Source organism: Pyricularia pennisetigena, chromosome 5 (assembly GCF_004337985.1).
Source record: "Pyricularia pennisetigena strain Br36 chromosome 5, whole genome shotgun sequence".
NCBI classification, from domain to species: Eukaryota; Fungi; Ascomycota; class Sordariomycetes; order Magnaporthales; family Pyriculariaceae; genus Pyricularia; species Pyricularia pennisetigena.
In genome coordinates this window covers 448,771-470,332 of record NC_043743.1, presented here as the reverse complement: position 1 = coordinate 470,332, position 21,562 = coordinate 448,771, and the positions used below count along the sequence as shown (strand labels likewise).

The 21,562-nt window shown below is 54.8% G+C and overlaps 7 protein-coding genes across 7 annotated transcripts; 4 read left to right on the top strand and 3 right to left on the bottom strand.

The window, feature by feature from the left end:
* Nucleotides 1–675: 675 nt before the first annotated feature.
* Nucleotides 676–1,474, top strand: PpBr36_08091 (uncharacterized protein; the record flags this gene model as incomplete). The annotated part of the gene is made up of 2 exons (XM_029895224.1): nt 676–742; nt 840–1,474. The coding sequence occupies 2 exons, from the start codon at nt 676–678 to the stop codon at nt 1,472–1,474; spliced, it is 702 nt and encodes a 233-aa protein (XP_029746836.1).
* Nucleotides 1,475–2,150: 676 nt separating this feature from the next.
* Nucleotides 2,151–7,572, bottom strand: PpBr36_08090 (uncharacterized protein; the record flags this gene model as incomplete). Its single annotated transcript, XM_029895223.1, has 6 exons — nt 2,151–2,293; nt 2,379–3,156; nt 3,264–3,605; nt 3,707–4,886; nt 4,978–5,358; nt 6,701–7,572. The coding sequence occupies 6 exons, from the start codon at nt 7,570–7,572 to the stop codon at nt 2,151–2,153; spliced, it is 3,696 nt and encodes a 1,231-aa protein (XP_029746837.1).
* A 663-nt stretch (nt 7,573–8,235) lies between these two features.
* PpBr36_08089 (uncharacterized protein) lies at nt 8,236–10,590 on the top strand (the record flags this gene model as incomplete). The annotated part of the gene is made up of 1 exon (XM_029895222.1): nt 8,236–10,590. The coding sequence occupies one exon, from the start codon at nt 8,236–8,238 to the stop codon at nt 10,588–10,590; it is 2,355 nt and encodes a 784-aa protein (XP_029747414.1).
* A 454-nt stretch (nt 10,591–11,044) lies between these two features.
* PpBr36_08088 (uncharacterized protein) lies at nt 11,045–12,367 on the bottom strand (the record flags this gene model as incomplete). Its single annotated transcript, XM_029895221.1, has 1 exon — nt 11,045–12,367. The coding sequence occupies one exon, from the start codon at nt 12,365–12,367 to the stop codon at nt 11,045–11,047; it is 1,323 nt and encodes a 440-aa protein (XP_029747413.1).
* Nucleotides 12,368–13,576: 1,209 nt separating this feature from the next.
* PpBr36_08087 (uncharacterized protein) lies at nt 13,577–16,979 on the top strand (the record flags this gene model as incomplete). The annotated part of the gene is made up of 4 exons (XM_029895220.1): nt 13,577–13,658; nt 13,729–16,125; nt 16,199–16,307; nt 16,370–16,979. 4 exons carry the CDS (start codon nt 13,577–13,579, stop codon nt 16,977–16,979), a joined length of 3,198 nt encoding a protein of 1,065 aa, XP_029747406.1.
* Nucleotides 16,980–17,225: 246 nt separating this feature from the next.
* PpBr36_08086 (uncharacterized protein) lies at nt 17,226–17,570 on the bottom strand (the record flags this gene model as incomplete). The annotated part of the gene is made up of 1 exon (XM_029895219.1): nt 17,226–17,570. One exon carries the CDS (start codon nt 17,568–17,570, stop codon nt 17,226–17,228), a length of 345 nt encoding a protein of 114 aa, XP_029747405.1.
* Nucleotides 17,571–18,481: 911 nt separating this feature from the next.
* PpBr36_08085 (uncharacterized protein) lies at nt 18,482–21,541 on the top strand (the record flags this gene model as incomplete). Its single annotated transcript, XM_029895218.1, has 1 exon — nt 18,482–21,541. The coding sequence occupies one exon, from the start codon at nt 18,482–18,484 to the stop codon at nt 21,539–21,541; it is 3,060 nt and encodes a 1,019-aa protein (XP_029747408.1).
* Nucleotides 21,542–21,562: the final 21 nt, after the last annotated feature.

Below are 21,562 nucleotides of genomic sequence, written 5' to 3'. Positions count from 1 at the left end.
AGCGAGGTCCGATTGATTAATTAACGATTATGTTGGATTGACGAAGGTGGGAATCGGGTAAGAGGAACAGATGATTAGAAAACTGAAGTGGGAGTCTGTTTTCAATAGAATACCAATCCAGTTTTTTTACTTTGCACTTAGCCTTACCTAGGCAAGTCATTGATTTATGAGAACAGGCATTTCATCCGGATTCACGACCCGAACTAAAGGCCGAGGCTTAAGACGGGACCCCGACAGAGACTCCTAGTCTGCTGGCCAAGGTACCTAATAATACAACCAGCTCCGATTCGGTACTGTACTCCAAGGTGTTCTGCCGCCGTTGCATCCGCGTCCCTGCATCCCACGCGGTTCAAGTCACCATCATTACGGAACCACCACCATCACCTCTTACGAAAAGACATTTGTTTTCTTCTGCACCAACTCGACAAACACAGTCAAGCAAGGCCAGATACTTGCGATCATTCTATAGTTTAATTGAGTCACAGACATTAAAACCCTGTGCAGAACAAGCATCTTCTTGAGAAAGCCGAGGTGTCGACGGAACCCCTTCAAATATTTGGAGTCATAACCAGAGACACAGGGAGCCAAGACTCCTAGTCTGTCCTACTTAGCACCCCTTGTATATACCGATCGCATCACGCAACTCAAAAAGAAAAGAAAAAAAAAGCAAACGCAATGCCTTCCACAGACAGCATACCAAAGTCAAATTTCGACGCGATCCCAGATGTGATCCAAGCATTCAGTAAGCCACCACCAAACCCTCCGCGCCGCCGCCCCCCCGCGCGCTCCCCCCAATCCCAAACCCACACCCCTAACACCCCCCCGTCTCCCCTCCCCAGAAAACGGCGAGTTCGTAGTCGTGCTGGACGACCCGTCGCGCGAGAACGAAGCCGACCTGATTATCGCGGCCGAGTCCGTAACGACGGAGCAGATGGCGTTCATGGTGCGGCACTCGTCGGGGCTGATCTGCGTGCCGCTGACGCCGGAGCGCGCCGCGACCCTCGACCTGCCGCAGATGGTGACGCACAACGCCGATCCGCGCGGCACCGCCTACACCGTCTCGGTCGACGCCGAGCACCCGTCCGTCACGACCGGCATAAGCGCCCACGACCGCGCCCTCGCCTGCCGCATGCTCGCCGCCCCCGACGCCAGGCCCGACCACTTTCGCCGGCCCGGCCACGTCTTCCCGCTCCGCGCCGTCGCCGGCGGCGTCCGCGCCCGCAGGGGCCACACCGAGGCCGGCGTCGAGCTGTGTCGCCTCGCCGGCAAGAGGCCCGTCGCTGTCATTTCCGAGATTGTCGACGACGGCCACGAGGTCCAGGGCCAAGCTGTGCGCGCCGCCCCGGGCATGTTGAGGGGTGACGACTGTGTGGCGTTTGCGCGGAGGTGGGGCCTCAAGGTCTGCACCATTGAGGATATGATTGCCCATGTGGAAAAGACCGAGGGCAAGCTTGAGATGAATGGGTCGGGTTGAAGAGTGGTGGCGCGTGACTTTGCGGGTTTTGGTCTGTTGGGAAAAGGGGACGGGGGGGATAACGGTAGAGGGAGGGTTGGAAGTTGGATGATGAATGGATAAAAAAAGAAAAAAAAAAGAAAAAAAAAAAAAAAAAAATCATCGCAGGATGCGTAATACTCCATATCGTCTTTTTTCTTCTCTCCGGCGACGGCATCACCCGATTCTTGAGAGGACGAGACTGAAGCATTGGGTCAGCCGCAAAATAGACATGCTCTATATATATTGCTATATCAGACCGGCAGGAAGAATGGAAATGAAGGAGCCGGTCTATGCCGCGAGGCAGCCAGATTATGATATTCTCTACTCTACCCAATCTAGACTCGATAGTTGAACTGCATAGTCTACATTCCATCGCATTGTTCACAAGATCATTTTATCGACCAGTCTGACGTCTATTTGTCTCTTGATAACGATCTAGGGTGCCTGCCAAGTATATGCCCGACTATTCACCACAAGTCCTTCCCAGTGACAGACCGTTATACCAGAAAAGCCCCGAACAAAGGTTGGAATGGTCGCAAGACGTTCTGATGCTTCTGCTCCCTCAATGTGCCACACCATGTAAATGCAGCAAATATACCAAAGGAAATCAAAGCCCCGACCAAGTCCCACACATATACACTTACCTAACCCTGGATTACATGCCAATGATTCTCATTGCACCATAGCCCAAGGTCACCGACACTATCAGTGTCAATATGCTGCTCGGCACGCCTCTGCTGATAAAGTGCTTGACCTGGAGGTATCTCTGACCTGTGGCATCCTCCTTCATGATGGCGGCTATCAGGTATCACGTGTCAGTGACTGAAGCAACATGCTAGGGGAAAAAAAGCGAAAACACAAAGGAAAATAAAAGTTAACTCACTCATGTTAGGGAATCCACTGGTCGGCAAACCCATGGCGGCGCTGCACATCAAAACGCCACCCATAACAAGCAGGTTCGGATGCGGCTCCTCCATGCCCGCACCGATGTCGTACACGAGCGGTAGGAAGATCAAAGCCGCAACCGTGTGGCTGATAAATGTCGCAATCACCAAGATGAGCGACGAAAACACCACTAGCACCCCATACAAGCTCATGCCCTCGACCCGACCCGTGATGTCGTTGGCGAGCGTGTGGAGCAGACCTGAACTACGGACAGACTTGCCGAGCGCCAGACCGCCGGCCGCCAGGATAATAATGGTCCAGGGAAAGTTGTTGAAGTCCTCCTTGGTCAAGAGCCCAATGCCGAAAAATAGTATCAACGGGATGATTGCTATGACGCCCATGTCACCAAAGACATCTTCCAGCTGGTGGCTGGCGCACCACAGCGCGATGGTGCTGAGGGTAACGATGGAGACGAACCACTGCACGCTGCTAAATGGCTCCTTTACAGGCCTGATGGGCACAATCTTGGTGCCCTTACCGGGCTGGAACGTGACCATGAGCAGAACCCAAATCAAGCCGAGCGACACCAAGCCGACAGGGATCACGATAAAAAACCAGTCACCCCACGTCGGCTCTGGAGTCATGATGCCGATTGCGACCACGTTTTGGGGCGATGCGATAGGCGAAAGCATGCCGCCGATGTTGGCCGACAAGGCGATGCCCATAATCAGCGCTTTGGACATGGGCGAGCCAGTAGGTAGGTTACGAAGCATCGGCTATAATATGCGGATGGAGTTAGCATATAGCATCAAAGTGCGAGTGTGTCGATCTCTCCGCTACCAAACATGCACAGAAGCACAAGGGCATCCATCACCCAACCTACCTCGATGATACTGTAACACAGGACTGGTGCTGCCACGTTACTAATAAGCATACTTGCAAATGCCGACACCAGCATGTTGGCAATGAGCACGGTCCGCGGTTGAGTTCCAGCCTTGCTAAGCACAAATGTTGCGATGCGCTTGTCGATCCTACACTTTGATAGCGCAGCTGCCAATGTGAAGCCTCCGAGCAACAGCATGATCACGGGCGTCCACATGGAAGAAAACACCATAGCTGTAGCATCCTTGGAGGAAAGGCGCTTGGTACCGTCATCAGACCGTACAACACGGAGGATGATGCAGAGGAAAGGGATTGTGAGTGATGTTACAAAGAGAGGAATGGCCTAACGTGGAGGTGGTTGATTAGTTCTTGGAGTTCAGTTGCAAGTGGCAGAATAGGCAGAAAATGAAACAAAAAAAAAAGGAGCTTCATCACGCAACGTACCTCAGTTGCCCACATCATACTGGCAAACACCAAGATTGCCAAACAATTTTGTTGCTCGGGACTCTCCATTATGGGAAGGACCAGCAGTGCCGTAAAGACGGCCAAAATAATCACCAGGTTCAGCAGGGACGTGCTGACCAGCCACGTTGGAAGCTTGAGCCTACCGATTGGCGTTGCAATCTCCTTGATCGGAATGGCATTCTCCTCGTCGCCCTGTAGCCTTGCTGCTCCCGTGGTGATGTCTCCGCCGAGCAAGGCCCTGCCCAAGCTTGCAGCCTCAGCTCGCCGCTCCATACCAATCATGTCACGCCAGACCGTGTTTCTCTCCCAAACGACGTGTTCGCGAAGGTGTGACCGCAAATCTCTCCTGGCGAGATCGATGTCGCCCTTGGTGACAAGATTGGCGTAGGCATGCTCCATCTTGGACACGTTCTCCTCGATTGCCTTGGTCGCCTCGGGGACGAATGGAGGAGCCGACTCGACAACCTTCTCCATGTACTTTTGCCGCAGCGACCTGTTGCAAATCTTGTCGAATTTCTTGAGCACCTTGCGGAAACCCGTCTTGTTGAGCTGAATGTACGACTTGAGCTCGCAGAGCTGTACGTACAGGGCCACTACCCTGCGCTTCAGCATAATGTCGGACGAGTAGAGGGCTGCCTGCTCGGCATAGTCGTCAAATGCGACTGTGCTCTGTCGGCGAGACCGCGTCAGCTCGGCCGAAGCCGTCATGTCCGCCATGGACCCATTGCCGGTGGCGCCGATCGTCTTCCTCCTACCAAAGCTCACGCGTCGTTTCCTAGCGAGCGCGGGCGTGTTCTCATCGTCATTTGATGCGTCATCACTGTCATCATCGCCGCCGTCGGTTGATTGATGGCTGTGCATGCTGTGTCTTCGGGTTTCGACCAAAGCCGATGCGGACTGTGTTGGGTCGTGTGAGCTGACGAGGCGACTCGGGCTGCCTTCATCTTCAGCTTCTGAAGCTCCAATATCTTTGAGCAGCGAATTAACCTCATCCAAGAGCTCCTGCTCCTTCACGGCAAAGAATGACGAGATCTTTTCAAGCTCGACATCTAGGGCGCGTGTAAAGACCTTCTCCGGATCCTCATCATTGCCGATGAGGGGTCTCGATTCCGCATCTGTGCCTATGGATTGGTTGATGGATTTTTCGAGCTGGTAGATCCTGATGTGGCGCGCAAGACGTTAGCTACACTGGCTGAGTGCCAGACCTGGAAGGGAAAGGGAGGATGTAGCAAGCAGCAGGCAGCACATACAGTTTTTTGAGGTTGCTGTACGCTATGTAGTGACTGCTCCAGTCCGGAACAGCATTGAACTGAATGCTGTGAGAGAACTTCATCTCGTCCTGCTCCTCGAGCCACCGACGCTTGGCGGCCCTGCTTTCAAGCTTTTCGTTGCTGGTGTCGGGTGTGGAAGCCGGTGAGGCAGTAGCTGAAGTCTGACTGCGCGAGGGAAGCTCCTGGAGCTCGTAGTCGTGTGTGTCGTCGCGGTAGTTGTCTGAACCGCCAAGCAGTCGACCAGTCGATGCTTCGTATTTCAGATTACCTTGCCCTCCTCTTCTCCGCCGGTGACGTGCGTCTTGCTGCGATGCAAGGCTGATAGGTGGCTGAGATTGCGACGATGGACCGAAACCGGGGCTGGTGGAATCGGAGTGGAGCGAGGAGGGAAGGTCAGAGGGAGGTTGGGATGGAATGGTGATTTAGTATGGGCGCCTTTGTCCTTGGGCGCCATCAAGTTTGCACCGGTGGTTTCGGTTAGGTAAACAATAATTGTATCATCAATATGCAGCTACGTAGAATTTCACCGGTTTCCACCATCTGTCTTCTTACTCGTGACCGTTACGCCTGTAGTAAAAAAAAAAAAAAAAAAAAAAAAAAACCAAGTTGCGGCGCGACACGAATTGTGAACTCACGCTTCTTGGATCGTCAGCAGCAAAGTGAGACATGCAAGCTACAGGGACCCAGTTGGAGACTGCCGCAGCTTTAGCGCGAAGCTACCAGCCTAACCAGTAGAATCCCGACGCTGCAACACGTGTGGGGTACCATTTCAGTGAGGCGGGTTTGCTGCATATCACGCTAGTTCAGCCTGCAGCGCTGCCGAGAACGTGGGAGCGTTTGCTATAAATGAATTGACCGCCGTTGTCTCACTAGATCCGTTTTCCCTGTGACGTACAAAAGCCATACTTTGATGCCAGCAACTGGGTACGACTGCACAACGCCTTTGCGGCAAGGATGATATCAGATTCGCATGATAATGTTAAGTCTGGAGGCAGCTTTGTTTTGATGTTTCTATCTCTCTTTTGTTAAGCAAAGCACATGTTAAAACAATTTGTGCCATCATCATGACGTTTTAGAGCCATGAGTGCTCCTTAACCCACCAATCGAGATGACAAAGCTGATCCCCAGATGCTACGTGCCCTTACATAATAATACAACAGCACTGCCACCACCTGCCGCTGGGATCTTTCATACATGAGGTCTTTGCAATCTGGGAGACCATCCCGGTTGGGGTGTCAAGTTGTTGATTCTGCATTTTCTTGTGGTAGTTGGAAGTACCAAATTTGTTGTTCTTGTGTGCTTCGTTGTTAGGCCCTGGTTGCATGTATAGATCGATGTTTTGATGGCCGACAGACGATCAGGGCACTATATTTATAGCACTACAGTAGCCTAGGGCTTGCAGTTAGTCAACTTCGCTCGTTACCAACTTAGTCCGGCTCCTGGGCCGCTGTGGCTGCCTGTCAAGTTGTGATATGTTTTGTTTGGGTGAGATGCTCATCGTCTATATCGTGGTATCACTATCTATAAAACCGTCTAATATCGTACAAGTAGTCCAGGCCAACAGTATAATACAGTTAAAAACCTGCTGGCTCTCAGCCCTGCCGAAAGACATAACAACAAACATGATGATCTTCCTCGCCAATCACAAGCCCCTTGCTGACTGGTTATCCGCAGCACATCAACTCATATCGGCACGGTCAACGTTCCCGTGGCAAAGCAGTTGATGGCCCACTGGTAGCTCCCCAAGAAGATGGCACCGCCGGCACTAATCCAGGCAACCCTCGGCCCAATGCCGCTGAAGAAAGGCCTGACTCCATGCTCACGCAGTATATTCTTGGTGATGGCGAGTACTCCCTCCCTCTCGCGGCTCAGCATGACCCTCGTCTTGAGCACGTCAAGTGGGGTGGTCACGGCGGCGGCCACAGCACCACTGACACTCCCGTACAGCGCACTCTCGGCGGCGCCGACGTCGGGCTGCGGTCCGCCCATGGTGACGCCGCGGTCGCGCCGTTCACGGCCCCAAGCCTTGAGCGCCTCCCACAGGGGGAACTGGATCACAGTGAAGGGCACCTCGCGGAAGACGGTGATGCCCCAGCCGCGGTAGAGCTCGCGCCAGACCCCGACCAGGCCGCCGGCGCCGTGCCGCGTCGCCAGGATCGACGCCAGCGCCGCCATGCTACGCCCGCCATGCTGGCCCGCCTGCGCACGCTGCTTGACCACCTCGGTCGGGACGCGGACCGCGCACGCAGCGATCTCACCCAGAGACGCTGCCAGCATGTGGGTGGCGGCCGGATTGCCAGTGGTGGGCGACGAGAGTGATGATAGTGCCTTGGAGGACTTGATTCCTTCGTAGGTTACGAAAAAGAGAGCCGCACCAGGTGCGGAGCCCCAAAATGCTGAGCCGATGCCCTTATAGACTCCGCGGAAGCCGCCAGAGGGGAAGAAGCCGGCCGAGGACTGGAGGCGGGTTTTCAAAGTGTCGAGTGGGAACAGGCTCATGTCGACTGTAGTGCCAGCGAGTGCACCCGCGAGCAGGGCGTGCCGAAATGGCGGGTTTGGGTCGATGGGCGACATTGTGATCGATTCAAGCTTCTTGATTAGGTCGGGGAGGACGGAAGGATTAGGCGGGACGAGGCCGAGGCAGCCGGAAAGAAAAAGAGCAACTGGGGTAGAAACAGCACAATCAAATAAATGTACTAAGAAATTGGCCAGAGCAAAATTATGAACAACACTTAGGAGGCTTGTAAAGTCATCATTGTGTTTTATAAAAGAGCGGTTACGTTTAGAATTTCATGGGGACGGTAATGTCGTTTGCCAATGCGAGGTTCAGCATACTGAACGCCGTTTTTTTTTCCAATTGGGATTTAATTTGCCGTAAAGGTGAGGTCATCCCGGCCTAGCGACGCGAAAACCAGAGCGGAGTCGGAGCAGACGCGACTGATAACGGTCCCCGAGCGGCGGTTACGGAGGCAAAGGTGGTTCTAGGGGTCTGGTAGCTACTGTGGCTGGTTGAATTAGCGGCAGTCGTATCCCTGTCATGCAAAAATGAACAGGGAGCTAGGGCCATCGATGGCGTTCGATCAGTGGTAACCCCACTGTAAAGCTGGGGATCAAAGCTGTAATGATTACCACCAAACAGACGTTCCCCAAAGGCGCAGAATCCAACAACCTAGTGGACTGGGGGAAGAAAAAAACATCCACACCGTTACAACAGACCAGGAGCAAGATTGTGATGGAATGGGCACGATTCCACATGTGTTGCACCAAAGTGCGCGGCCGATTCGGCCCAGCGAGTTCGCCGATGTCGTCCAGGCCCTCTGCCGGCCTCGGATGCACACGGCGCGCTCCAATATGCCCATTCCCGTCACCCTAGCCATCAGCGGAGGTGTGGACTCGATGGCCATGGCATGGCTATGCTCCGAAGTTCGCCGTCTCGACCCATCCATGCGGGTGGCCGACCACCGGGTGCTCCGCTTCTTGCCCATGATTGTCGACCACGACTATCGCAGGCACAGCTATCGCGAGGCCAGGACCGTCGCCGATTATCTGCGTGAGCACCTGAAGATGAGGCCGGTCATCGCAAAAATTATGTGGAACAAGCTGAATAGGGATCGCATGCCCAATCACGGTGAGCCTTCTGGCATGGGCAAGGACGCTTCGCGAGACGACAGCAGGCTGAAGTTCATCCGTCCGCAGGACATTCCAAACTTCGAGACGGTGGCGCGGGAGCAACGCTACCGCCTTTTTGCCCAGCATATGTTGCATGAACGGTCCATGTCGCTTTTCTTGGCCCATCACGAGGACGATCAGTATGAGTGGCTGCTGATGCGCCTCATGGACGGCCACGGCCCGCGTGGGCTAGTCGGCATCCCGGCCGCCAACCAGCTTCCGCACACCCAAGACATTCACGGCTCGTATGAGAGTGGTCTTATAGACGACCAGAACTATCGCAATCCGCTCTACAGGTTTAATCCCACTACAACCGAGAGCAAGGCGATCCGGACCGCCTTAAGGGAGCAGATGATGCATGAGCTTCATAGTCCGCCCTCTTCCAGCCCCGAGACGGGCTCTGCCGTGCGCGACTACCTCGATTCTCTTTCTGGTACTGAGAATTTCCCCAAAAGAGGAGCCCCTGAGTTGGAGCCTTGCCGGGTAGAGGACGGCGGCACCATGCTGTACCGGCCGATGCTCGAGTTCTCCAAAGACCGCATAATTGCGACATGCCTGGAGAACGGTGTCCCGTGGTTCGAGGATAGTACAAACAAGGACGTGACACTCACGCCGCGAAACGCTATCCGTCACATGGTCAAGCACTACAAGATGCCAGTCGCGCTGCAAAAGCCAGCCATCCTGGCCATGTCCAGCCGCATCCGGCGTCGATTGGAGCTTCAGAATCAAGAAGCAGATCGGATTTTTAACCGATTCGTCCTCTACGAGTTCCATCCCAATGTCGGGTCCATTATGGTTGAATTCCCCAATCTCAGCCGTCCTGGCCCGCGCCGAAAGCACTCCATATACACGGCCCGCTGGCGTCAAGTCGCCCTAGAGAACAAGGCAATAGCCGCGGCCCAAGCCTTCCGTCGCCTCCTGCGCATAGTCTCCCCACAGTCCGCTTTGCCGACTGCAGAGGACTTGCAGCCCTTTGTGGGTCGAGTCCTCCCCTCACTCGCCGAGAAAACAACCTCCGCCACCGACGAGGCAGCCCCAACTCCGCCCAAATCGTTCGTCATCAGCGGAGTGCACTGCGTCCCCATGCAGCCCAAAGCCAAAGACCCGAACCAGAGGCTGAGGTGGCAGCTGGCCCGGGCGCCCCATAATTCACCGGCCCGCGAGCCCCTCCCTTCGGTCCAGTTCCGCAGCCGCGTATCGGCCTGGGACTTCCCGGACAAGAAACAATGGTGGTGCTCGCCCGACACGATCCAGGACCGCTTGGGTGCCGTCTCGCGCCGCCACCGCTTCCTCCCCTACGACGGCGGCCGCTTCTGGGTCTCGGTCCGTCACCGCCTGCCCATCAACGTGCACGTCGGACCCTTGGCCCTGCCGTACCTCCGGCACTTCCGCGACGGCCTGCCCGACGACGCCTCCCGCCGCCGCCTCGATGACCTGCTCAAGCGCTACGCCGCCAACAAGCTCCGCTGGACCCTCCCTGCCGTATACGTCTCCGGGCCCATCTCCTGGGTCCAGGATCCTGACATACGGGATCATCCGCATACGCGCCCGAGCCGCGCGCGCCAGGAGGAAATCATGCGCCTGATCGAGTCCTCCCGTGACGAGATGCACATCATCTCCCTGCCGACCCTGGACATGTGCCTGCCCAGCTTCGACCACTGGCTGCGGTGCGAGTTCCGCTTCCGCAAGGTCGACCGCGCCGTGCCCCGGAACCTGGAGCGCACGAGGATCGACAGCATGCTGGCCGTCGTCGGCTTCGGGCACAAGCAGGGCACGCGCGTCGACAAGAGGCGTCTGAGGTTCCTCAGACCCAGAAGGAAACATGCCGTGACGAGGGTCAGGAAGCCGCCGATCGTCAGGGGCGTTGCCGCGCCTGGGAGGGCGGCGGCGAAAGGGAGGTTAGCACATATCGGCACGGCATAGACGACATTATAACCCATCTTGGCGAGAAGCATAGTAGCTGCGTCCTACGGGGATGTGTGTATTTGTTTCTTTTTTTCTGGAAATGAAAAAGAATGTACTAATACCGTCTAGTATAAACAGCCTAGCAGAGAACACCAGAATACCCATTTCTTTTTCTTTTTCTCTTTATAGTAACGCAAACTGATCATTGGCTAAACACCTCAAATGACGTACGCTTTATTGTTTATTGTTATCGGCTATGTACTTGTCTGATTTAGGCACATCGTGCAACCGTTGCTGTGGCTTCACGCTTCCGAGGCCGCCTCTTCCCGCGTCTTACTCCTTCAGTCTCTTCTTCCGATTACGTCCGGATGTAGGTCAGACCCGAGGGCCCGGTTCTTGACACAATCCCAGCTTCTACCGAGCATGTTTGCAGGCTGTTGCTCCTGAAGCCTTCTCGAGTGCGTAACGGTCGCTACAGTATTGAGGGGAAGATAGCTTGCATGGGATTTGTACTGGCTTGGCTCGAGGTTTCTGTGCTGGACTCAACTCCAACGAAGTGTTCATCTGGATCCACAACACGGAATAGTTGTTGGTCCCCTTCTTCCCCTTCCTCTTCCTCCCCAATTGCCCCTTCTGCATAAGCGGCCGCTCGGTCGTCGGCCCAGGCTTTCACCCTAGGGTCAACGAGATCCCTTGTGTTGACAGGGGCTGGGTTCACCCATCCACTACCGCCATCGTCTTGGGCGCTGCTCTCCTGTTTGACGTCATTGTAGGTGACATGACCCTGGATGTCGAAATCCTGGATCCTGTTGTCCTGAATATTACTGCCCTGGGCGCCATCATGTTGGAAGGTGGCTTGCGGGCCAAACTCATTATTGTGAAACAGGGCTTTAGTTGCCGTCTGGGGCACTCGGCTCAATGCCGAGAGTTCGAGTGCGCCCTCAGGTGCTGACATAGTCAGGGGACTACTATCATCTTCAGTCTTCAGGGCTCGGTTCAGTGCTTGGCGCTTCGCCGGCGATTGCAACTTCTTCACTGAATGTTTTCTGGCAGGTTTCGGTGACTTTTCCGACAATGCAGCTTTGTCCTTCTTCCCCTGCAAGTCTTCTTCGCCCAATTCCGCAATCACCTCTCCCATGGTCCCGGTCGATTTGGATCTATCCAAAAGAGTCATGCGATCGGTCTGGGTCCTGGCTTCTTCGATAGCGTCGTGGATTTTCTCGAGGCGCTCAAACTCGGGCATCGTGCGATCCATGACCTCGACACCGAGACACTCGATCATCACACTGTCTTGGTTCTCCAATGGTTCGATGGCTTTGTTCATGATCCACCAACCATTGTTTGCACCGAAGTTATCCAACTCAAGCATTTTCACAAAGCCCCTGAGAATCGCTCGCGGCATGAACTTCCCTGGTGATGGCCAGTCGACGCACGCCGGCCGGTGGAATTTTTTGAAATTGTATCTCACCCTGATGGACACGGCACGCAGGTATAGCCACCACAAGTATATAATATCAGGACGGCGGTCGTTTAAAAATTTCAGTGGACGGTTATGCAACTTGCCGAGCGGCTGGTCTCTGTCGTGCTCGTCTGTCCAGGCAAAAGTTGAATCGTTGTTCGAGACGTTAATTAGGACAACGACCTTGTAGTCCTGACGCGAGAGGTCAGCGATGTCCTCATCAGGAACTATCGCGATGAAGCCGAGTTCCAGGGCAAGGTCCAGTGGCTTCGGGATAAGTAAATGGTTCCGTGGGGTTCGTAGGATATCTGGAGCGCCCGCTGGGAAACCGAACATGGCCTCTCCGTATTCCCAGAACCCCCTGTAAAAGAGTGAAACACCACTTATGGCATACTCGCGCACCTAGCGGGCGCCTATGGGATCAAAGTAGCGATCTTTGTGCCCAGTTTGGATATAAGGGCAGTATCTCATCCTGAGGGAGTACATGGGGTCGTCAGTACTGTCCTGGGGGCTAGGTAGCCTATCTAGCCTATCGCTGTTCCTGTCCATGGTGCTCATGTTGCCGCTGCTTGATAGGTGATGCCGGTTAGATCGATGATTCCGGGGATAAGCCTAGTGAAGCGGTGGTATCAGCCGGTTCTACGATGTACCGTGCTCTTGGCAGATGACCTTGGAGAGAAAGTGGTTGCCCTGAAGGCCAACGAAGCAAGAGGACAAGGAAGGAAGATCAAGAAATTTGGTGACAAAATATAGACAATGTCGGTTGACATTGGATCGCTGCTGCATGTCCAAGTATACTTGCGTCTGAGGCAGGAACAGAGGGGATTCTAGTAGACACATCAGGTATATACAACAGCATACCCTACGGGGAAGAAGAGAAAAAAACAGAGACAAGCTTGGCAAGCACTTGTCCAGTAATCTTAGCAGCTATGTAAGCACTAAACATATAGACCAGATATTAAATACACGCTGGCCGAATTGCCAGCAATGAGATGCGTAGATCGGGCCGCAAATAAGAGTGCTTGATCGAAAAGGGAGGACACGAAATTCTGTGTGTTTCGAGAGATGAGAGGTTGTTTAGAAGAGACGGGAAAAAAAGAAAAAAAAAAAAAACACTACAATAATAAAGGTTTGGATAATTTCCGTTTGCAAAACATAGTAACACAAGAGATGCATTGAAACAAGAATACGGAGGATTCCATCATATGCAGGGTGAACCGTTGGATTGCCCTTGCTTTTGCCGAACAAAGGTCATAATTAGAGCACTACTCACTGCAGCTCACTATATGCAGCGCACACACGCACTGTAGCTTCGGCATGACGACATGCCGCCTCGCTCCGCGCTCGCTAAACAATGAATCGCAAACCTACGACCGACAACAAAGCTGTAAAATAATCCCAACCGATCTGCTCACACTCAAGGGCTGCACCTAACATCAAAATCAGCCCATATCAAGCCGATGAGGTAGCAGAAAATAATATTTCTAGATTCTCCGCGCGGACATTACGGCCAGGGCTGGGCCTCGTCGCGAGCCCGACGTCGCAATGCTCTCCGCCTTCACGGCCCGGCCCATCATTGAGCTCCGGCCGAAGGACAAATTCAAGATTGAGAGCATACAGACACACAGTACGGGCACACCTTGACACTCACCGCCCCATGATACTTGCGTAGCTGTAACTAAATTGAATGACAAAAGGTGACCGCATCTTTGTCGGCCTCAGCACAGGCAATCTGAAAATCTATCGCCTCACCAACGTCACGAATGGCAACGGCAATGGCAACGGCGCAACGGCAGCCACAACACAGCCTCCAGCGAAACCAACCGAGCTCCTACGTGAAGTTGAAAAGTTCTCCACACGCGCCATAGAGCAACTCGCCATTATCAAAGAAGCCAACACGCTCGTATCCCTATCCAACTACGCCGTCTCCCTGCATGACCTCAATAACTTCCGTCCGATCGAAGCGCCGCTAGCCAAGACCAAGAACGCTACTTGCTTCGCCGTGACCAGCAATGTCGTCGAGGACCCCCAGACCGGCATCCCCGAGTTCATCTCCCGGCTCGCCGTTGCCGTCAAGCGCCGCTTGTTACTGTACAGCTGGCACACCTCGGAGCTCAGCGGCGATGTCGAAGAGGTCGTACTCCCTGAGGCCATCCGTACTCTGACCTGGTCATCCGCGACTAATATCATCGTCGGAATGAATTCTGGTTACGCCCTCGTCGATGTCGTGACCAAGGAGACGACCGAGATCATAGCTGGCGGCGGCCAGGGCGAGCCAGGCAGCCGCCTTGGTGCCTACAGCATGGGATACATGGGGCTCGGCGGCTATATGCCGAAGCCGCTGGCCGCCCGGCTGGGTGATGGCGAGATGCTACTTGCCAAGGATATCAACACTGTTTTCGTCACATCCGAAGGCAAGGTGTTGGAGCACAAGCGTCAGGTACCGTGGCAGAGTGCCCCCGAGAGCATTGGATACAGCTACCCGTACCTGATCGCGCTGCTGCCGCCAGCCAAGGGGAGCCTGGAGGTGCGAAATCCGGATACCTTGAGCCTGCTGCAGACCATCAACCTGCCGGGTGCCGCAGGGCTACACTTCCCACCGCCAAATGTCAGTCTTGCGCATGGTGGCAAGGGGTTCCACATCAGCAGTGACAGGTGTGTATGGAAGATGGACGCAACGGACTACGATACTCAGGTTGATGAGCTTATCAAGGCTGGGAAATATGATGAGGCCATTAGCATACTAAACATGCTGGAGGATGCCTTGTTGCGGAACAAGACAGAGGTCTTGCGCGAGGTCAAAATGTTGAAAGCAGAATCGCTGTTCCGGATGAAGAAGTTCCAGCAGAGCATGGATTTATTCAACGAGGAGGATGTCCATGCGCCACCCGAAAGGGTTCTGCGGCTGTTCCCTCCTGTCATCGCTGGAGAATTATCTGCAGTCCCGGCCTCTGATGATGATGGAAAAGCAGTCGAGGAAGAGGAAGCTGAGGCCAATGGCAGCAGTGATGGACATAAGGAAGAAAAGGACCAGAAGCCAGAACCGGAACAAGCAACACAAGCAAAGACAGGTGGTTTCACGAATAGATTATGGGGACTTGGTCACGGCCTCACGCACAAGAAACCAGACTCGGATGCAGCATCCGTCGCTTCATCCAAGAAACCGACAAAAGACGATCATCCAGATGACGACAACAGCAGCAGTAGTGACAAGGGCAAGTCGTCAATCGCAGACAGTGGTATGCTGGAGGGGAAAGACCTAATGGACGCCGTCCTCGAGCTGAATGGCTATCTGGCTGGCGCTCGTGCCCGGCTCCAACGTGTCATCGACCCGACCACCGGCAAGCTCAAGCCGCGCAACTCGACGGACCACACAGCAGACAGCCTCCTGAGCGGCGAGCACAAGTCTGAATCGGAAGAGCAGTTAGAGAAGGACCTGCAGGCTACTTTTCGGCTGGTCGACACGACACTCTTCCGGGCTTTCATGTACTCACGACCGGCGCTGGCAGGAAGTTTGTTCCGGATTCCCAACTGTTGCGACCCGGATGTGGTCAACGCCAAACTGTTAGAGCAGAACCGCTACAACGAGCTCGTCGACTTCTTTTACGGCAAACGGCTGCACAGGCAGGCGCTGGAGCTGCTGAAGAAGTTTGGCAATGGAGATGCCCCCAGCGATGTCGCTGCCAACCTGCATGGACCCGAGCGTACGGTGCGGTACCTGCAAAATCTGCCACCCGAGATGATCGACCTGATCCTCGAGTTTTCCGAGTGGACTTTGCGTGCAGACCCTGAATTGGGGATGGAAATCTTTTTGGCCGATACAGAAAATGCCGAGACCCTGCCGAGGCACAAGGTTGTGGACTTCTTGGCGAGAATTGATGTTGAACTCGAAGTGAGGTATCTGGATCACATCATCACTGAGCTCAACGATATGACGCCCGACTTTCACAACCGGTTGGTCGACATACTGATCCGACACCTGAAGACAAAAGAGAGGGGCAATCAGTGGGATGAGATGATGCAGAGGCTGTTGAGGTTTCTGGATAGTAGCAGACAGTATGCTGTTATGAGGGCTTATACTGCTATTAAAGATGGTAAGTTGATTTATCCCTGCGCTGAAGCTGATGTTTCCTGTATGAATCTAATGGGTTTTATTTTCTTTACCAGATCCTGCGTTTTACGAGGCACAAATCATTGTGCTGAGGCTCATGGATCAACACCGTGAAGCCTTGAGGATATGCGTCTTCAAGATGGAGGACTATGCAAGAGCTGAAGAGTAAGTGACTGTTGAGAAGCCCGGAGCCCAGCAATTCAGACTAATGACAAAACCACACCTAGATATTGCAACCGTGTACATAAACTGGAATCGGAAGCAGCAGAACCCTCCTCGCCGAGGACGGCGGCGGTGGACGATCAGGAAAAGAACGAGCCTTCAATCTACCATACCCTCCTCTCATTATACCTCGACCCACCACGTCAAATGTCAGACCCAGCACCGTCGCCAAAGCTTGGACCGGCCCTAGAACTGCTATCTAAACACGGCTCTCGCCTCCCGGCCTCTTCGTCGCTGTCACTGATCCCGGATTCCCTCCCCATCTCAGAGCTCAAGGCATACTTCCGCGGCCAGATCCGGTCGGCCAACAGCGTTCTCAATGAGGGCAAGGTGGTGGCCAAGCTGCGCGAGACGGCCATGGTTGCCGCGCAGTCTAAGCTGCTCCTTGGCGAGGACGGGAGTGGCGGGCGTAACCGGCGGGTTTTGGTCTCGGAGGAGAGGGTTTGTGGGACATGCCACAAGCGGCTGGGTGGAAGCGTCGTCGCGGTCATGCCGGACAATGCAGTCGTGCACTATGGCTGCCTGGGTAGAGCGGCGAGTGGTTCAAGCATGGGGAGTGGGTTCGGTGGTAGAGATGCCAGAGGACCGAGCTGGGGGCGTGTTGGTGGACATTGAGGTGTGTTGGTTGTTAAGGATTGACGGTCTTGGTTCCAACTTGTCCACCTTGATACCAAACCTTGTGTGTGTGTGTGTGTGTGTGTGTGTGTCACTATATTATTGTTTTGGTGGGTTTGTTGACAGCATAGCGTCCGGTCTGTTGGCATCTTTTTCCTCTAGGGTCATAATCCTCTAAATAAATTTTTTCCCCCAACAATCCGTATAGTAATCTTTTCTGGTTGACTTTCTCTTAAGCGCTCACAATCAAGCGTCTTCGTCCACAACCTCTTCTCCATAGTTCTGTTCCTCCTCGGCCTCATTGACAGTAATGGCAGTAGCAGTCCCGGCCTCGCGCGCCTTGTCTGCCTCCATACGCTGCGTGAGTTCCTTGTTGACTTGGTCCTGCACAGCAGCGACGGATGTGCGTAAATCCTTGAGGAATTTGGTCTTTTCTGCCAAGCTCATCGTCTCATCGCCGGGAGCCTGGGATGATGCAGCGGCGAGTGGGATGTCCCTGTTGACGACGAAGCTGTCGTCCGAGGGGCCCTTGTAGCTGGCAGATACTATCGCTACCCCCTGACCATTATTGGTGGTGATGTTATTAGGCATTTTTTTTTTTTTATCTGGACTTTATTATTTGTGAAAGCCCGCTTGTCCCTGTTGACAGTAATTGTTTCTTCTTGTTTTGTTTGGAAAGTCAGAAATTGTGTGCTTTGTTTCCTGCCAAAGTTTGTGACAGGTCTCGTCGACGATCATCAAAGCATGCATGCATTCATAGTCTTTTTAAAGGACCTGGAAATCAAAAATAAAAATGATGATATGCGATGGCATGGCGGGGTTGCAACAAGTATGTTCCCGCTTTTTTTTTTTTCTCTCCTGGCACGTCTCGTGATTCGTTACCAAGGAGGCGTTGTTCTGTTCTTGTGTTCTTGATGTTGGGGTCAATCCCTGCTAACCAAGTTGACGGCTGAACGGCAAACATCCATTTCATCTCACCCTTGTGCCTTTTTGCGGCTGACGAAACGTGAAAAAAAGGTTGACCTGCAGCCGAGGGCGGCGTAGGGAAAGTGGGCAGTGCCTGAGAATGGGGCAGACGGCATGCATCATCTTTAGGTGGCTTGGTATGTATTATGGGCGTTAAGGGTGAGCGTACACACCCGTGAAACCAAGGCAATCGACCTGGCGTGTTGTTGATCATCGTCGGCTGCTTGCTAAACTTTATGTTTTTGGACCCTTTTCAATTTGCTGCTCAATGATCGATCTTCATCCCACGGTCACATCGCATCCCCCTTGCATGCTATTTTATTGTTTTCATTTTGTTTTCGGTTCTTTTTTCTTTTTTATTTTGGACCGATTTTCTCCCAAGCCTGACATCGCTCTTCCTTGGTTGGAAGAATTACGCTTATAACTGAACAGGGTGCCCTGCAAGATGTAACAGGAGAGTAACCAAACACCCCCCGGCCCTGCTGCTTGTTTTATTTTCCCGCCCACCCCCAAAACACGCTTCCCAGAAACAGACGATGCAACCAGGCAGACCCCCGCCCCGAGCGCCGGGGAGTTTCTCCCCGTTGCTGTCGCAGAACCCACAGTTCGGACAGGGTCACCAACCGGCGGCCTCGACGCCTGCCGCTGAGCCTCGCCCGAGCTCGAGGCGAATGGAGTCAGTCTCTTCTACTGAGGATTCATCAACATCCTCGCAAACGCCCGTGGCTGTGTCAGCGTCCGTATCCGCCGCATCTGCGTCCTACTATCCCGGCAGCAATACCGGTCCCAACAACCGTACGCCTTCCACCGCGAACAGCGGACAACAACAGCAACACCAACAAGCGCAAGCGCACATCGCGAGCAGCATCACCAGCAGCGTCCACAACCAGACGCCAATCTACGCCAGCTTCACCTCCCAGGCCAATTCCAGCACCAACAGCCTCCACAACTTCTCCAGACCGTCCACGGCGAACCTATCGCCGGCAGCGGCTGCAGCTGCAAGGTCCGTCGCAGCTGCTTCTTCGTCCAACTACAACAATGATCTGCCCCGAGGCTCCTCGCCCTTGACCCTTCCGCCTGCCGTGAATAACAATAACAACAACAACAACAATAACAACAACAATAACAACAACAATAACAACAACAATAACAACAACAATAACAACAACAACAACAACAACAACAACAACACGTTGGGCCCCAACAGCGCCACCAAGACTGGTGGGTACTACCACTCCAGGAAACACTCCCAGACCGCACCGGGCTCCTTCGAGGCCGTGCTGCCCTCGACATCTGCTAGTAACCTCCCCCACATCGCTACAATGGCCGCGACTTCACCTCCTCCGCGGGAGCAGCTCAGCGCCAGTCATATTGCCGCACAGGCCGCCGTCATGCACCACCAGAACAGAGACCATACTGCCCAGCAATTACAGTTGCCGAGTCAACAGCAGCAGCAGCAGCAACATCAGCAGCAACAACAGCAGCGGCAACGGTCCCAGACCGTGCCTACGCCCTCTCCAGAAGATGGCCCTCCACCCCAGCAGGGCCTCAAGAGAACTAGCGGAGGGCCATTGAGTCCGCCGATGCTCAGCCTGACCGAGGCCAGCGCACCTCGGGATACTGGCTTCAGCGGCGGTTATCATCACACCTCAGCAGCACAGGCGGCCGCGAGCATAGTCTTTCCGCGGTCCGCGCCACAACAACCCGCACCCCAGATCCAAGTCCCTCCGCCGCCTCCACCCCCGCCGCCGCCCATGCCAGTCAGGCAGGAGAAATCCAAAGTGAAGCTCTTCTCGCGGCCCGGGAAGATTTATACAAAGGGCGACTCCAAGGACAAGCCGCAGCCGAGCCCAGGCAAGATCGGCACGGCGTTGTCGAACCTTCAACGGGGTAACTTTAGCACAACCAGTCTGGAGTCGTCCAATGCCTCATTTTACAGCCTCGGTAACGCTTCCGCCGCGACGATACGGCCGAGCGAGACTCCGATCGAGGAGAAAAATAAGGAGAAGCGACACTACTTCCTGTCACGGCCGAAACACAAGGGCAAGGACAATGATGAGTATAACCTGCCGCTTTCGTCCGCAAAGAGCAACTCCCGGCCGACAGATCCGAGCGCCCCGAGCAGTCTCTACAACTTCAACATCCCGGCCAGCCCTGCCTCAGGATCGACCTCGTTCAAAAGCATGAGTGGGTTAGATCTCCGACATGGTGGGCGTGCCTTTAGGGAGAAGCGCAAAGAAGACGAGGCGTCACTTGCGCCGCCGGAATGGTCAGGTCCAGGGAGTCTGGGGAACAGCGCACAGCAGTCAAGTCTATATCTCCACGAGCCCGTCGACAGTGGGAAACTGGGGTTAAACAGCATAGCGCTCGACGACGCTTGGCCGTACCTCAAAGCTAAGCTTTTGGTGGTGTTTGAGGGCGAGGACTTGCGCCTTCCGATCGAAGACCTGAACAGGGTTGTCACGATGCATATACAGTACACTCTCGCCAAGGGCCAGCCCAGCATCATCATCGATGACCTCAGGGATTTGCTGGGCACGGGTTTCGCGTATCTTGATACGGCGCTGCGACGAACGCCAGAAGAGAAACTAATCCCGGCGCTCGTGGAACTTTGGGTTTTTACTTTTACTACCATACTACCGTATATGCAGGCGGTTTTCCTCCCCTTGGACCTCGAGTTCAGCGGCACGGGGTCCCTCATGACGGCAGAACGCGCCCGCGACTTCTGGGGCGGCGTAAGGGCGCGGTCAGGCTCGCAGTCGCACGCCGAGATAGTACCAGTATCGTCGGTTCTCAACGTACGGCGCATGGTCCTGACGAGCTTCAGAGACAGCGTCATCCTGCCGCGCTACGACACGCTCAAGGCCATGTTCTCACGGCTCTCGCTGGAATTCCTCCCGCAATCCCTCGCCAGCATGGCCCTCGCCTCGCCCATGCCTATCCCCAAGCAGCAGGATTCGGGCATGAGCGGCAACACCATGTTCTCGGCGTCGTCGCTGCACCTCGGCACCTCGCCCGACGGCTCGTACGGCGCCCGGCCCGGCACCGCCATGTCGCTCGACCCGTCCATGGCGAGCTACAATTCGACCGGCTCCACACTGCTAGGCGACATGACCTCAATGGGCAGCAGCGTCAGCCGCAGCCGCGGGCTGAGCAACGTCTCGCACGGCTCGGCGGACGGGCTGCTCCGGCCTTTTACCCCGAACCGCACAGGTAGCAACAACAGCAACACTAACAACAATAACAACACGATACAAGAACAAAACGTCGAGAACAGCAAGCAAGTCACCGAGATGGTCGGCCGTATGCTTCAGTGCATGAGTGTGCTGTCGGGCATGGATGGCGTCGGCGGCGGCGGTGGTGGAGTAGGAGCAGGCCCCGGTGGTGGTGGTGGCGACGATCAAGATAGCCGCGTCGCGGAGCTGTGCCGGCTGCTCAAGCTCAACTGGCTCGGCAGGGGCCGCACGGGCAGGAACAGGCGAGGCCTCGTCGGCGGGAGGGTCAGGCGCGGCCCGGGGGATCTATCGGCCGCCGTCGGCGGCGGCGGCGGCATGTTTGGGACGGGCACGGTCAGGGAGGAGCTCAGCGTGCCTTAGAAGGGCGCCGCTGCTGGACAT